This window comes from Podarcis muralis, chromosome 2 (assembly GCF_964188315.1).
Source record: "Podarcis muralis chromosome 2, rPodMur119.hap1.1, whole genome shotgun sequence".
NCBI classification, from domain to species: Eukaryota; Metazoa; Chordata; class Lepidosauria; order Squamata; family Lacertidae; genus Podarcis; species Podarcis muralis.
The window spans coordinates 24,361,783-24,379,136 of NC_135656.1; the positions used below are offsets into that span (position 1 = coordinate 24,361,783).

At 44.6% G+C, this 17,354-nt stretch overlaps 1 protein-coding gene across 11 annotated transcripts in view; it reads left to right on the top strand.

Moving 5' to 3' along the window:
• The window catches only part of ARSG (arylsulfatase G), a 118,564-nt gene that overhangs the window by 27,814 nt on the left and 73,396 nt on the right, over positions 1-17,354 (top strand). For 9 of the 11 annotated variants that reach the window (XM_077924036.1, XM_077924033.1, XM_077924034.1 and 6 more), the window contains exons 2-7: positions 3,097-3,249; positions 8,038-8,149; positions 10,779-11,143; positions 14,087-14,274; positions 15,845-15,892; positions 17,022-17,133. In XM_077924036.1, the coding sequence (XP_077780162.1) occupies positions 10,914-11,143; positions 14,087-14,274; positions 15,845-15,892; positions 17,022-17,133 (578 nt within the window). In that variant the 5' untranslated portion in view covers positions 3,097-3,249; positions 8,038-8,149; positions 10,779-10,913. Of the gene's footprint in view, positions 1-3,096; positions 3,250-5,470; positions 5,558-8,037; positions 8,150-10,778; positions 11,144-14,086; positions 14,275-15,844; positions 15,893-17,021; positions 17,134-17,354 lie in introns of all 11 variants that reach the window. The other 2 variants (XM_077924031.1, XM_077924032.1) reach the window with 2 other exon arrangements.

Genomic DNA, 17,354 nt, shown 5'->3' on the forward strand with positions numbered 1-17,354 from the left:
TTGAGGTTTTTGAAGACTTTGGTGATTTTTGAAGCTTTTCCAAAACTTTTCCGAAACCGTGCTTTGCAAGACGAAAAAAATCGCAAGACGAAAAAACTCGCGGAACGAATTAATCTTGTCTTGCGAGGCACCACTGTACACAGATTTATATGGTAAGTATTGGGTGAGTTGACAAGGCACTCAGGGCCGGGAAATGGCTGGTGAGGCAAGGCTGTGCTGAGACGTGGAGGACCAAGCAGGGGATCCCCCCCCATAAAGCTCCACAACAATAACGATTTCTAAATTTTGGGCTCCCAAAAGTAGGGGTCATCTTATACATGGGGCCGTGTTATACACAGAGAAATATGGTATCTCTGCAGCTGGCTGTCAACTTTCACAAGGCTCTTATCCTCCCCTATAAATAATAATGTTAAAAAAGCACAATTCTATAAAAAGCCATTTTATTACCCTTCGTGTCTGTTTTCTAGTGTTCAGTTTGCCCTTGTAATGGATTAAAGGTTAGGAAATTGAATGTTATTCCTTTGTTTTGTTTAACTAAAGATGTTCCCTGCTGGTTAATGTTCAGCAAGTCCATATATCACCACTTTCTTCCAGACAGCAGGGCAGTTCCAACATTATCTCCTTGCAGTTCAGTTCTGCAGAAAGCAACAGTGTGAATGATGTTGCAACATTTCCAATACAGTGGTACTTCGGGTTACAGACGCTTCAGGTTACAGACGCGTCAGGTTACAGATTTTGCTAACCCAGAAATAGTACCTCGGGTTAAGAACTTTGCTTCAGGATGAGAACAGAAATCGCAGCACGGCAGCAGCGGGAGGCCCCATTAGCTAAAGTGGTGCTTCAGGTTAAGAACAGTTTCAGGTTAAGAACGGACCTCTGGAACGAATTAAGTTCTTAACCCGAGGTACCACTCTACAGTGGACACTTGGGTTGCGAACGTGATCCGTGCGGGATGCACGTTCGCAACCCGCAGCGGCGAGTCTGCGCATGCACAACCCCCAGAAGTAACCCGTTCCGGTACTTCCGGGTTTCTTTCTTTTTTAAAAAAAAAAAAAAATTATTGAAAGTTTCCAACATTATTTCCCATCACATATAAACCCATCCCCAACATACAATGAAGAAAGAAAAACACACAAAGAAAAGAAAAAACATACAACATCAAAGTCACATCCTTAATGGCCATAGTTTCATCGTCTTATTGGACTTCCTCACATCTCTCGTTCCTGCATTCCCAGTTTATAAAGTTCTAACCAGCAAATTATCACCTTATTTCAATTCTTGTTTTGTATTCTTTCAATATTATGTCTCTAACTTTAAATACTTTAATCCACAACTTAAATATTTAATTTAGGCATAATACTAACCCAAAATTTAACTTTTTCTCAAATTTCACTTATTCTCAATTTCCTCTTAACTAGCTTACTGATCCGGTACTTCCGGGTTTCGGCGGGTCCATAACCCGAAAAAATGCAACCTGAAGTGTCTGTAACCCGAGGTATGACTGTACGTAGTTGATTTACAGTAGACATTTCCAGTCTGCTGTGCTAGAATTTCCTAGGAAGTGGCACCGTGTAAGACAGGCCATTGATACAGTTGGCTAGGAATTAAAGTTTATGTGCAAGTCCTCATGAGTTCTCTGTGAATTGCAGAGAACAGGTCTGGCAGTTAGCAGGTCTGTCTCTAGACCCTCCTCCAAAGGTGACCTGAGGCACATTGTTCCTTTAGAGGGAGCGTTTGTGTGTCTGTAAGAGGCACAAATCAAGTGTATCAGAAGATAAGGTAGCAGTGTTACATGTGTGTTTTAGTGTTGCGATTCCAAGAAATCCCAGTTTTGGCTGGTCAGTGACTCATACAAAGCAAATTGGATTACATGATGACTCAGCGCTTACTCGGCAAGTTAAGGTTTGCATCCATGCCTGGGAACTAGTTTGGAAAAGAGAGAGTATCTGCCCCCTTCGTGAGTCATGAAAGTAGCTTTCACCCACGGAAGCTCATGGAAAAGAAGATGATAAACTTATCACCACCTCTACAGTGCTGAGCTAATTTCCATTCTTTACTGTTTATTTTCCTTGGGCAACTGATTCACAACTTCTTAATGAATCAACCCACCCATTCATACAGTCTTAAGAGAGACACTTGCCAGTGCTGCAGACAGGACCATATATACTGCGTCAAGGCTGGAAAGCAAACTCCTACACAAAAGAAACAAATCGCTACTGTTCTCTGCTTCTGCTGAAGCCCTTTCCCTGATTACAGGAAACTGCTCATGCTCCTTGTTTCCCCCCAACTACTGAGCATTTGATATTTTACCAAGCATTTCCCACATACTCTTTAAGTCTTCGCTGCCTTTCTTTCCCTTTTATTAAAGGTAAAGGGACCCCTGACCATTAGGTCCAGTTGTGACCGACTCTGGGGTTGCGGCGCTCATCTCGCTCTATAGGCCGAGGGAGCCGGCGTACAGCTTCCAGGTCATGTGGCCAGCATGACTAAGCTGCTTCTGGTGAACCAGAGCAGTGCACAGAAACGCCGTTTACCTTCCCGCCAGAGCGGTACCTATTTATCTACTTGCACTTTGACGTGCTTTCAAACTGCTAGGTTGGCAGGAGCTGGGACTGAACAACAGGAGCTCACCCTGTCTCGGGGATTTGAACCGCCGACCTTCTGATCGGCAAGTCCTAGGCTCTAGTTTAACCCACAGCTACCACACCGCGTTCTATGAGTTGCTCCTCGAAGTCAAGTCGCAACTGTATTAACGGTTTTAAGAAAAAGGAAACAAACTTGCAAGACGTTTCCGTCTTGCGAAGCAAGCCCATAGGGAAAATCGTCTTGCGAAGCAACTCAAAAAACCAAAAACCCTTTCGTCTTGCGAGTTTTCCGTCTTGCGAGGCATTTGTCTTGCGAAGTACCACTGTATTTTATTTCAATATTCAAAGTTACACCATGCCACTCAGCGGTTATAATCCTATTCTACAATACTAATGACTCACCGACACTCAATGTTTATAATTGCAGTTGTATTTTAAGAATTCCATCTTACCCGGTTTCATTCTTTTTAACAGATTTCTTACTATGTTCTGCTATTTTTCTTCTTCTTAGACTTCAAGCCCTGCTGTGAACTTAGCCTATGGAAAGTTACCAGAAGGGTTTTCCAGTCCTTGAAAGATTCTAAACTTCTGTCTCTTATCAGTGCCGTCAGTTTTGCCATCTCTGCGTCTTCCAAGATTTCCATCAGCCGGTCTTCCTTTGAAGGTAATGCCATAAGCATACTTCTCTTAACACAGCAGTATTCTAATCCTGGTTATTTTTTTATTTTTTTAATTGGGTTTTATAAACAAGAATAATGTTGTACAAATAAGTATACCAAGTCTAATCCAGCTCTCACTTCCATACACCACTACTGGGAACACCACAGTTTTAACTGTACGGACCTTTGTTGGCAAGGTGATGTCTCTGCTTCTTTTTAAGATGCTGTCTAGGGCAGCAATGATTTGGATACAATTGTAGGCCGGACACTGGATTTTTTTCCAACTAGAATTTGTAAATTGGTAAGACGCAGCGTGTTTTTGTTTTGTTTTTTTAAGCCACTGAGAGCCAGTGTGGTGTAGTGGTTAAGAGCAGTAGTCATGTAATCTGGGGAACCGGGTTCGCGTCTCCGCTCTCCACATGCAGCTGCTGGGTGACTTTGGGCCAGTCACACTTCTTTGAAGTCTCTCAGCCCCACTCACCTCACAGAGTGTTTGTTGTGGGGGAGGAAGGGAAAGGAGATTGTTAGCCGCTTTGAGACTCTTGAAGGGGAGTGAAAGGCGGGATATCAAATCCAAAGATGTGAAGGAAGGGAAGAAGAAGAAGAAGAAGAAGAAGAAGAAGAAGAAGAAGAAGAGGAGAAAGGATTGGTGAAAAGGGGGTCAAGCTGTTCAGTTGACAGCAGAATGTACTCCCTTGGAAGGTCGTGGTCTCTCCTTCATTAGAAGTATTTAAGCAAAGCTTGGGTGGCCATCTGTCATGGATGCTTTAGCCGAGATTCCTGCATTGCAGGGAGTTGGACTAGATCGGTCCCTTCCAACTCTACAGTTCAATGATTCCTGGACAGGATGGAAGAAGAGGAAGACTTTTAAAGCATGAGTAGGCAAACTAAGGCCCGGGGGCCGGATCCGGCCCAATCGCCTTTAAATCCGGTCCGGGAATCAGCGTGTTTTTACATGAGTAGAATGTGTCCTTTTATTTAAAATGCATCTCTGGGTTATTTGTGGGGCCTAGGAATTCGTTCTTCTTTTTTTCAAAATATAGTCCAGCCCCCCACAAGGTCTGAGGGACAGTGGTCCGGCCCCCTGCTGAAAAAGTTTGCCGACCCCTGCTTTACAGTAATCATTTCTGACGCAGATAGGGCTCTCAGGCTACCTGTTCCAAGGTACTTCCAAAGACGTCACAACCTTTGTTTTAGCTTTCTCAAACATTAAACCAGAAGTTCAGGCCAGGCGTCTCTCTTGCCCTTTAAAACAGGTAGAGCACAGTGTCCCCTTCAAAAAGAGAGAGAAGTGTTTGCTGTTTGGCAAGCCACATGAGAAATGCTTGCTTTCTAAGAGTAAACAGAGCCCTTTGCCAGAAGTTCAGACTGACTTAGGCTCATCAGTTAAAGAGAAGAGAGCCTGCCAAGCAATCTGTTTTGGGGGCCTTTTGATAACGCTGAGGATGTGTCAGAAGGAAAATGAACTGATATTACTTTGTGTGTGTGTGTGTGTGTGTGTGCGCGCACACGCACGCGTGTAACTTGGTATTAATGTAACGTTTTTATATGCAACCTGTGTATTTTTGTAATATTTTGTTTGTCTGTTGTTGCTTCAGTTTTCCGTACACTGCTTGGAGATATGTTTAATATATTAACCATTATCAAATTGAATAACCAGTTATTGCGTTTTACTAAAATATCGAATGACAGGGGGAATCTCATGTACAGATGCCCTTTCTGTCTTTTATTTAACCACAGTTGTTATCTCCAATCGTTACACACACACATTCATTCATTAAGTTTGGCCTTTGACAGGGAACTTGACTCTGGGAGGTTTGAGAACAGTCCGCCTCTGAATTCTTGGCATGCATCGGGTGCTTCTTGGGTTTTCTTCCTTTCCCCCTCTTGCTATCGCAGGGCTTTGTTTTGTTTTGTTTATTCAAGTATTTACTCATGCCCCTCATTTAACTAGGTCACTCTTTTTCTGCCCCACCCCCCACCCCTTGGTCGCATGGAATGACCTACCAATTTTGTATCTTCAGCTGCACATTCTTTCCCCAAGGTCATTGATACACAACTGGAAACATCTGTCATAATACTGGTCTTAGCAGGACTCAACCAGCCCATTCCACCCACCTCTAGTGACTGCTTATACTGACAGCGTCTCGTACTCCTTGCTATTCAAGCTGGTTCTTTCTACTTTTCAAGTGCCCTCCCCTGATAACATTCATTCTGCCATTTCAGATTAGGCTGGTGCTGATGACTGCGAACAACTAGCTTTCAGACCTGGAAACTGAGTCAGTTTTGTCCAGTTTCTCAGAAGATCAGAAGGTTGGCATCTTGTCAAATTTCAGCTCTGACTTTGTAGTCGTCAGCTTTTTCATAGGAATGGTGGCAATGGAGGCACTCAGTCCTCCTCATTGCTGAAGCACAATTTGCAAACAATGACAAGCAGGGTAGACCGGTACCCCCAAAGTGCTTGGCTGTGGGTGAGACTCGCTTGGTGGAGCTGATGGTGTCTTGCAGAGGAACATGGTGATGGGCAGCTGGCGCTTCTGTCTCTTCAGTGGGTCAAGGCATTTTTGGGCAGCCTCATGGTCCATGGATGCAGTTTCAAGACAGGTGCCAATATTCTTCAAATCGAAGCATTGTTTGAAGTGGGTCAGCCAGCCAGAACTGGCTCAGAACTCCTTCTCAGGCTGCCTGAAGTGCACATACACTATGAGAGTCTTCTTGCGCAAGGTGCTGCCATCAATGGGGATATGCTGGCGGTTCATGTCTTCTAGCCATTGGTTCAGTGCCTCACGAGCCTTCAACAGGGCCTCATCCTGCACGTGGCTGGGGACCTTGGCAGTTGTGGGTGTACAGGCACTCACTGCCTCCAATGCCCGGATTTTCTTCTCTTGTACCTTAACGGCACGTATTCTGGACTCATTCCTGTCAGGATGATAATAATAATAATAATAATAATAATAATAATAATAATAATAATACATTTTATTTACACCCCGCCCTCCCCAGCCAAGACCGGGCTCAGGGCGGCTAACAACCAATAATAAAAAGAAGTTGATTAAAATACAATTTAAAAAAGGTTAAAATACAACGTTAAAACATTAGGATGTAGCCTCTTCACCGGAGGAGAAAGGAAAAAGAAAGAGGGGGAGGGAATCAAACTGATTCTAAGCCAAAGGCCAGTTGGAACAACTCTGCCTTACAGGCCCTGCGGAAAGAAATCAGATCCCGCAGGACCCTGGTCTCATGAGACAGAGCGTTCCACCAGGCCAGAGCCAGTGTTGAGAAGGTCCTGGCTCTGGTTGAGGCTAATCTAACTTCCTTAGGGCCCGGGACCTCTAGGGTGTTGCAATTTATCGAGCTTAAGGTCCTCCGTGGGGCATACCAGAAGAGGCGGTCCTGTAGGTTCAAGGATACGCCGGGGGGGGGGCATGCAGCCCCCGAGATGAGACGAAACCTCTCTGGGCGTCTTCCTGGTGTTGCACAGCTCCGGGACATCCATAAATCAACAGTCCCGGGACGCTCCAGCGTCACATAGCAGATGCCTGTGCGCGCACACACTCAGCAGAGATCAGCAGAAACGAAGTGGAGAATTGTGTGCTCATTCTAAGCTTTTATTCAGCAATATTTACAGGACAAACAATCATGGCGTCCTCTCCCTTTAGCTCCGAGAGAGAACAGAAAGTAAAAAGTACAAAAACACAACAGAGCGGAAGAGATAAGGCTAGCTTCCGTTCTCAGGCTTTTCCAAGCCTAGAAAGTAAACATGGACGTGTGATGTAACCATCACACACCCAGCAATGGAGGACTGATATACAGTGGTACCTCGGGTTACATACGCTTCAGGTTACATACGCTTCATGTTACAGACTCTGCTAACCCAGAAATAGTACCTCGGGTTAAGAACTTTGCTTCAGGATGAGAACAGAAATCGTGCTCCAGCGGTGTGGCGGCATCAGGAGGCCCCATTGGCTAAAGTTGTGCTTCAGGTTAAGAACAGTTTCAAGTTAAGAACGGACCTCCGGAACGAATTAAGTACTTAACCCGAGGTACCACTGTACTAACAATTCCTGCCAAACTTGTGTGCCATAGCACACATGCTCAAGCCATCCTGTCAGCAGTCTAGCGCTTCCAATTCCTCCTCCAGCGTGGGTACCACTCTTGGGTTTGTCATCACCTGAGGAAGGTGATGAGGCTGTGCATTTAGGTGCCATCTCAAAGAACGACTCAAAAATTGCCTCCAAAACCTCCAAACTCCAGCACAATTCCTCTCTCTCAACCTCTTCCTTCAAACTCCAACTCTCCACAGGCCTCAATGGTTGGTGCAAGGCCTCTTGGGATTGCAATTGTGAAGGCCTGTGGGATTGCAAGGTTCTGTTTTTGCGCCTTTTTCTGACAGCTTCACGCCTCTTCTGGGGCTGTTTTAGCGATTCTTAATTCACTTCCAGGTTCGGCACAATGCACATATACACAGTTGCGTACATACTGAATGCATAAATGGGGGGTGTCTATATATTGGAAATTAATAAAACTATATTTTTATTTTTAAAAGATCTATCCATGGTGTGGTTAGGAAGAACAGATGCTGCTCTTCTTGTGTTTTTGTTTCTGTGTGCAAGCATACTGTTGTCTTCTTTTAACCTTGCCTTACATATGTGTGAAAACACTCATAAAATTAACTCAGCTGTGCATTTGAAAATGGCAATTCCGATTTCTGCCAAAGCAAAAATGTGTCCTCCACCCCCCACCCCCGCTCCAATGAAAATTTTGTTTTTGTTTATTTTTGTCTTCTGGTACAGGCAAACTAGGTATGTCAGAAGTTCTCCCTTCTCCAGATCAAACTCAGAAGTCATCTAATGCGGGTTGAGATACACAGAAGAAGAAAAACAGACATCAATTTAAGATGACAAGGTGAGAATTTTGTGGATTTAAAGCAGGCATAGGCAAACTCGGCCCTCCAGATGTTTTGGGACTACAACTCCCATCATCCCTAGCTAACAGGACCAGTGGTCAGGGATGATGGGAATTGTAGTCTCAAAACATCTGGAGGGCCGAGTTTGCCTATGCCTGATTTAAAGGGATATTACTGGAGGTTTGGAGTGGCGGAAAGAATAACCATCAGGGTATTTATATTAAACCAGAAGTACCTGGGCTGAAGGACCCCATCGTGCCAGCATCTCTCTGAGATGAGTAGATCACCTAGCTCTCGGTTGACCAAAGACCAACTGAGAAGCCCTAGCGTCTCCCCCCCACCTTCGGAATTGACGACTGATATAGCAAGCTGGGCTCCTTTTAAACAAGGAGGCTTAGCTCATGGAAAGCCGAGCTAGCTACTCAGATGGAGATGCAACTTCTGGTTAAGGCTCAGTGTGAGGATGATTATGCCTGAAGCAAAATTTGAGATCCCTGGTTCTGAATGGGGTAACTGTGCCCCTGAAGGAACAGGTGCACAGCCTGGGAGTCATTTTGGACTCTCAGCTGTCCATGGAGGCGCAGGTCAATTCTGTGTCCAGGGCAGCTGTTTACCAGCTCCATCTGGTACCTGCCCGCAGAGTGTCTCGCCAGAGTGGTGCATGCTCTGGTTATCTCTCGCTTGGACTACTGCAATGCGCTCTATGTGGGGCTGCCTTTGAAGGTGACTACAACTAATTCAGAATGCGGCAGCTAGACCGGTGACTGGGAGTGGCCGCCGAGACCACATAGCACCAGTCTTGAAAGACCTACACCTGCTCCCAGTACGTTTCCAAGCACATTTCAAAGTGTTGGTGCTGACCTTTAAAGCCCTAAACGGCCTCGGTGCAGTATATCTGAAGGAGCGTCTCCACCCTCCATCGTTCTATCCGGACACTGAGGTCCAGCGCTGAAGGCCTTCTGGCGGTTCCCTCACTGCGAGAAGCCAAGTTACAGGAAGCCAGGCAGAGGGCCTTCTCGGTAGTGGCGCCCGCCCTGTGGAACGCCCTCCCATCAGATGTCAAAGAGATAAACAACTACCAGACTTTTAGAAGACATCTGAAGGCAGCCCTGTTTAGGGAAGCTTTGAATGTTTGATGCATTGCTGTATTTTAATATTTTGTTGGAAGCTGCCCAGAGTGGCTGGGGAAGCTCAGCCAGATGGGTGAGATATAAATATATTATTATTATTATTATTATTATTATTATTATTATTATTATTATTATCTGCTCTTATGGTGCCTCCAGCCTGAGCTCTGCGCAGAGCTGTCAGGAGTGCCAATGATGCCCCCTCGCCTCACCCAAACCTGAACTCTCATCTACTGAGACTGGGGGGGGGGGGATAAGTAGGTGAATAATGTTTTGACAGCTGGGTCTGCTCTAGAGACAGTTGTACTTCAGTTGTGTGGAATCTGGGGACCTTCAGAGTGCTATCCTGAACACTTGCTTCTGAACATGCCCCTTGAACACAGAGACTTTTCTTCAAGGAAGCATTCATAGAAGGAGTGAATTTGTTAGTTGTGTGACCAACCTACCCATTGGTTTCAATATGGCTTAAGTATTGTATTTTTCCATGTATAAGGCACCCCCATATTTAAGACGACCCCTATTTTTGAGCCCAAAATTAAGAAATAAATATTTTAAACATTCTGTGTATAAGACGACCCCCAATTTTAAACTTTAAAAAACTAGGGGAAAGTATAGTCTTATACACGGAAAAATACAGCATGTCTTAATTTTTTTCTGGGGTTGGACTTCAGTGTCCAAAGAGTACTCATACTACTCTCTACCTTGCAAAGATGGTTGAAGCAGGCTTGCTGTAGAATTGTCTGAAAACTGGCGTCTGTTAATGAATTTGGGATTCTGCTTCCCATAGATGTGGGGCTGGATTTTCCTGGAAGCTTTAGCAAAATTCTGGTGGGTTCCAGCAACTTCCCCTCCATGTTGTCAGAGGTTTCCACCGTCATCAAGTCAGGCCATCACCTAGAGCAGGGGTCTGCAACCTTTAAGACAAAAAGAGCCACTTGGACCCGTTTCTGAAGAGAGAAAAAAACTGGGAGCCGCAAAACTCGTTATTATAAAAATAACTTTTTTGTCACTTTTTTATTATTTCTTTGTTTGACCCCTCAGAATTACTCCTGCTCATAGAAATAAACATTAAATTAACAAGTTACCTATTTGTGTGTGTGTGTTCTTCACTCCCCTTCAAAACAGTGACAGTGTACATGCGCCCTTTCAATGCAGTGACCAGCGTACATGCCCCTTACAATGTAGCGGGCAGGAAGGTCACGTCGGGACGGTGCGTGACTAATGCACGCACCGTCCCCATGCAACGTCACAGCCAGTAGAGTGCCCGCCACAGTGGGGAGTGTCGGGGCGCACAATGCGCCGCCTCCCCTTGCTAGTATCCGCCCCGGAGCCGCGGCAAAGGTGTAAAAGAGCCACATGCGGCTCCGGAGCCACGGGTTGCAGACCCCTGACCTAGAGGCTTGGTATAGCTGAGGCCCACTCCATATAAATATTATGTGTGCTGCTATTGCCTCTGGGTTTTCCTCCCTCTCATCTTTATTTATAATTTCCTCTTTTGCAGATGGTGCATATGTTTCTGATGATGTGAAATTCTTACATTGCCTGTGAAGAAAGCACAAAAGGAGTTATAAGAGCCTATTTTTAGCTAACTTGCTAGCATCCATGAGATGTTTACTAGTGGAACATTTCTGATACGATGGAGATTCTGCTTCTGAAGGGACTATTCATGGTGCTGGCCAGCTGCTTCATAGGGCTCTTCTACTATCAACACCCACTAGTCTCTGTGAGTGGGGAAAGATCAGGCTACAAAAAACCCAATTTCATAATAATTTTAGCAGATGATATTGGATGGGGAGATCTTGGGGCCAACTGGAACCTGAGAAAAGACACGCCTCACTTGGATAAGATAGCGACGGAAGGCATGAGGTAAGGTTCAAACCAACGCTTAGCACCCACTATTGTTGCTGTTCGTAAAAAGGGTGGAAGCTACCCTAGGCACTGCACAAATATTAAAAAGTCATGCAGACCCTATCCTCAGACCTGCACTTTTAAAAATGTGATGGAAAAGGGATGGTGAGGGAAGAGGACAACAAGCCAATTCAGATAGCAACACAATCAAATTGCCATATTTTTCGTGTATAAGATGCCACCATGTATAAGACAACCCCTATTTTTTTAACCCAAAATTAAGAAATCCTGCCAGAACCCAAACCCGAGCCTGGGCTGCCCATGCCAGAGCTTGAACCCAAGCCCAGGCTACTCGCACCAGAACCCAAGCCTGCCCCGCCCACACCAGAGCATTCACCATCTGTGTATAAGACAACCCCCAATTTTTGACCTTTTTTTTTTTTTGCAAAAAACATCGTGGAAATATACGGTACATAAAGTAGAAGGGAGCAACCAGTTTTGGTGGGACAGGCTGTGCTATTCACTATTAACATTTCTGTTTATTTCTGTGAGGCCAGCCAGCATAATCACTATCATTTTCCAGTCCATCTGTACGATGGATGACTTTCAACATTGTATTAGCTTCCCCAGCCCCCCAGAACCCTTGGTTATCAATGCTGTTGTCTATGTAAACTCGCTGTCTATATGGCATCGTGGTTTGAGTGTCAGACTAGGATTTGGGAGACCTGAGTTCAAATCCCCACTCAGCCATGAAGCTCAGCGAATGACCTTGGGCCCAGTCACTGCCTCTTAGCCTACCCTACCTCACAGGGTTGTTGTGGGGATTAAATGACAAGGAGGAAGAACCATGTTTACCACCTTGAGCTCCTTGGAGGAATGTCCTTGTGATATTAACGCTAATCACCAAAAGCTTTCCAAAACCCAGAGAACCCACTTTTCATTTCTACCTTTCCCTGTCACGTTTTCAAAATGTGCCTCTGTAATCTCAGGGCCTGTAAAACAAAGATTAGTACAAAGATTCTCCCTGATAATGAAAGGTTGCGTCTTCTTCGGGATGGGCAAAGTTCATAAAAACTTCCTCAACAGACGTCAGCACTGACTTATAAAACCTGCCAAGGCAAATTGTCAGTCCAGGGAGCTAAGATAGCAACAGTGATTAGAACTTCTGTTTGCTGTTCCGTTTTTATACTACGGCATCCATCTTGGAGGTGATTGATTCATACCACTCTTGTTCTGTTTGGGTTTTTAAAACGCCACACCGGCTGATAAATTCTAGCCTCAGACCTGAATGTGAACATAACACAAAATCTTCAGGTGTTGCCAATGACTTGCCCGCCCATGAGTTGATTCTAGCCTCCAGGAACATCAGGCCTATGTTTTGGTCCTCTTAGACTTCTCAGGCCTCTAACACTGTCAAATTCTTCAAAATCTCTCATTGGTATCAATTACCCCTTAGCTCAGGGGTAGGCAACCTAAGGCCTGTGGGCCGGATGCAGCCCAGTCGCCTTCTCAGTCCGGCCCACGGACGGTCCGGGAATCAGCGTGTTTTTACATAAGTAGAATGTGTCCTTTTATTTAAAATGCATCTCTGGGTTATTTGTGGGGCTTAGGAATTCGTTCATTTTGCCCCCCACATGGTCTGAGGGACGGTGGACCGGCCCACGGCTGAAAAAGGTTGCTGACCCCTGCCTTAGCTGGATTAAAAGCCACATCTCCAATCCTAAAGCCCCATGACACGTATGCTGGTTTTTGGACAGTACACATCTCAGTCCATAGTTAAGAGCATGATGCTCTGAAAGAAAAGCAACTACATTTTGATCCAGCCTGCTTAGGGAATGATGTTCCTGGGAGAGGTTAGATAACTCCAGCCTGGCTGGAGATGTCAGAGCGTTGGGACAATTTTATAGATCTCTCCTTTTGTGATAGCATCAGCATTCGTATCATCAACGAATTCTGTTTGGTCTCTAGTGTCCTCCCTGCCAAGTTAGTAGTTTTGCTAATTCTGTGGGCACAAATACTTTCATGCGTGTGTAACAACTGCTGGACCTTTTCCTTACCCACCTATAGAGGACACCCAAGATGGGGTTGGGAGCTGAGCTTGTTGCTTCTAGGCAGTCAGAAAGGGCTTTATTTTCCCCAGAACGTAACCGTGGCAAAGGATGTGGGGATAAAGACCAGACTTCTTAGCAATGGACTTGGAGGCGCAGAGACCTGAGCCTCTAACCAGAGTAGCCAGGGAGAGAAGCATTGCTTTCCACCAGAAAGAACACTTTAACTCGAATTTGCTGTGTCACCATTTGCTGTGTCACAAATGGATCTGAGAGAACCATTAGAGAATGGCAAAATAAGCTATTTGAGTACCTAGAGTTAGCAAAAATGACACAGAAGATCAGGCAGCAGAGTAACAAAAAATTTATTAATGACTGGAATAAATTTATAATTTACATGGAAAATTTTTTAGGAAATATTAAAATAACAGTAGGTATAACATAGAACCTGTGAAGTGAAAAAACGGTTATAAAAGGAACTGCAAGAACGATATTAATTTGTTATAGCTCAATTTGTGGCGGAGGGAAGTCAGATCGACGATATGATAGGACATGATATAAACTAGTACTTTTGGAGAAGGTATTTATGTATTGGTATTTGTTGTTTAGTGTGTTTATGTTTTTTCTTTATTGGTTTGTTTGTGGTTTTAAGATATTGTAAATAAAATTAAATAAACTTTAAAAAAACAACAACAAATGGATCTGAGAGTTCAAAGTGTTTTATAAAGAGGAAATCGGACCAAGAAAGGGGGTGGGGGACGCACAGAGATTAGGATTGCAGTGTCGTTGAGGCCACCATTAAGAAAACCTGCATTAAACTTGACTCGATCAGAGTGAATTCTTTCAAGAAAAAGGAAGCACAATAAATGGTAAATAATAGTTGGAATCTCTCTTCTTTTTTTGCTGCCTCTAGATTTCTCGATTTCCATTCAGCGGCATCTACCTGTTCCCCATCACGAGCCTCTCTGCTTACAGGCCGCCTTGGCCTTCGCAATGGAGTGACTCACAATTTTGCTGTCACCTCGGTGGCCGGCCTCCCGTTGAACGAGACAAGCTTGGGAGATGTTCTGAAAGAAGCTGGCTACCTCACTGCTGCGATAGGTAATTTAACCAACCTCCAATAGAAAATTAACCTGGTTTTGTTTAAAGGGTTGTTTTTTTATACGTATCTGCATATCTGTGTATCTATATCTATATTTCTGCTAAATTATATTATAAATAGCACAACTGCATATTTCCCCATGCTTTTTGAGTGTTCAAAGCCCTTCCCACAAATCATCTCTGTACAAAAATCCTGTAAAGAGATTAGCAGAAGTACATCCATAATGCAGATGTGAGACTCAGGCAGAGAGAGAGAGAGAGAGAGAGTTGTCCAAAGCTACCTCTGAAGTTCATGGCAGCGGTGAGATGTGAACCAGGGATTTCCTTGCTCACAGTCTGTTGGCCCCATCAATTCCACATTCGGCTGATACTAAACACCATTGGCGTAGTATCTTGCATTGTCAATAAAAGCAGCATTTCTGGTTACGTTGTTAGGGTTCACCATGGGCGAAATTGTGATCTCTAGAGGCTGTTCTTTGGGTTCCCCCACCTTTTGCCAGAAAGAGGGCCTTTTCTGCGGGGACATCCAACCTATGGAACTATCTAAAAATGTTTGCTTGTTAAAAATGTTTGCCTGGTAAATCTCTATTGCTTTTTGAGCATGTCAGCTGAAGCCCATCTTTTTTCTGTTTTAATGGGTATTTTAAAAGCCGCATAGTGGGTTTTATTTAAAGTAGTGCAAAGTAGTTTCTTGTGTGGGTGGAACAGCTTCAACTTGCACAATGGGACTCCCCACGGCCTGAATCTGGGTCCCCCCCCCTCAATCCTTCAGAGCAGATTTTGGGGGTCAGCACACATGGGGGGAAAGACATGGGAAAGTCCTGTTGCCCATGTGCAAGACATTTGGCTCACACATTTATTTAGTTGAATACCACACAATGCTGTTTTTTTCTGCTTTTAATCTTTGTGTTTTATTGCTGGTTTGAGGGTTGTTGTTTTTTACTTCTTTTACGTTGCATTTGTTTTAATGATTATGGTAAGCTGCGCTGAGGCCCTTTGCAAGAGAAGGTGAAATATAAAATCCACGAACAAATAATGGCATGTGAATTTCAGGCACCCCTTGCGTGAGACTATGAGGGAGACATCTGGGATGCTGCTGCTATCATATTAATCATGCATCACTGGTGGAAGAGAAACATACATTTTGCTTTCCACTCTGCCATGAAAGGGAGGCATAATAATCACAGGTCTGGGTCATACACTGGCAACTGAATGTGCAGGAAATTCCCCTCTACCTCTTTGGCATGCAAGAATGATGGCTGGAAATTTCCTGACTAGATCCTTCTGTCCTCTCCCTTGAGGGATGCTATCACTTGGCCAGAAAGAAATAACTTAACTTTTAAGAGCTCACTGTGTCCGCTAAGGATGGGTTGTTTTGCATCTTTTAAGATATTGGTGTTCATAGAAGCTGCTACCTGAAGGCTTCTCCAGTTTGATGGCCTAATCCCACTGGTCACCTATTTGCACAGCCCTGTTCACCACACCTCAGATAGAAAGCATTAAGTACTCTCCCCAGTGACTGGTACATATGATTTGCTAATATTGCTCTTCGGCAATTGCTTCCTTGCAGGAAAATGGCACTTGGGACACAACGGCCCTTATCATCCCAACTTTCGTGGTAAGGATACCATGCTATATTCCCCACCCCCCACCCCATCTTGAAATCTGAACGTCCACTGCAGATTTAGGCCTGGTTCTTGCTCAAGACTTGAAACTTTAGATGTGAGCTCACATGCTCGGGTGTTTCTTTGTACCAGTGCATGCCCTCAGTGTCAAGCCCTCCTAAATTATTATTAAATTTCATCCAGCCCGGACACTGAGGTCCCTTGCTGAGGGCCTTCTGGCGGTTCCCTCGCTGCGAGAAGTGAGGTTACAGGGAACCAGGCAGAGGGCCTTCTCGGTAGTGGCGCCTGCCCTGTGGAACGCCCTCCGATCAGATGTCAAAGAAATAGACAACTCTCTGACGTTTAGAAGACATCTGAAGGCAGCCCTGTTTAGGGAATTTTTTAATGTCTGACACTGTATTGTTTTTAATATTCGGTTGGAAGCCGCCCAGAGTGGCTGGGGAAACCCAGCCAGATGGGCGGGGTATAAATAATAAACTATTCTTATTATTATATAACGTGTCAAGATGAAAACTCTCTTCTTGAAATGCTAGTTTTCTATGGCTAGGGCGAGGTTTTGTATAGAGAAGCATTTGATTAGGTCAGCCCCTGCCCTTAAATCATTACTCAGATTTACTGCCTCAGTAAGAACAAACCCTTGGAGTCTAATCTCCCAATCACAGTGAAGACATCAAGACTAGGTTGCATGATCCCTTCCTGGAGCAAACTCCCTTCTCTGTACTGATGCTATCTGCAGTTAAGGCTTAATAGGCCCCTTCCTTCTTTTTAAATTCCTTTTTCTTTTCGCTCCAGAGCTTTCCCTGTGAAAACCTGCTCTTTAAAGCACATTTGGAGCAAACGCCAATCCACTGAAAACTTGAATTGATATTTGTTCCGATTCGGCTTTAAAGAGTGGATTTTTGCAGGGAAAGTTCAGATATTTGCCTGCATGGATTGAATTGTCAGCAGTGGAACTTGGGACAGCTGTTCTGCCTGGTAGCAACGCTTCTTGTGTCTGCAGTTGTTGCAGGTGGACTTTATACAAGCAGCAGTATAAACCTGTTTCCTTAGAAACAACCCAAAATTGTTTTCTGGTCGCAACAAGTGGCCTTGCATATTCTAATACTGTGGCTTTAATTCCAGGTTTTGATTACTACCTGGGGATACCCTATAGCCATGATATGGGCTGCACTGACACACCGGGCTATAACCTCCCTCCTTGCCCAGCTTGCCCCCGGCACTCTGCAGCAATGAGGTATGATTCCTGGTGTCCTTGCAGACAGGCTTCCGGAACTCAGTAGGAGCCAGATTCTGCTGGGAAATTCACAACTGGGGCATGACAGAGAGAGCCATCCCCTCTTGTTTGTCCCCCATGTTAGGTAATCAGAGGTGCCTGCCAAAGGCTCTTGTAAATCTGCCTTTTGTGTATGGGCAGGGTCATTTTGGCCAAATCATGTCATGAAATTCTACTCAGTA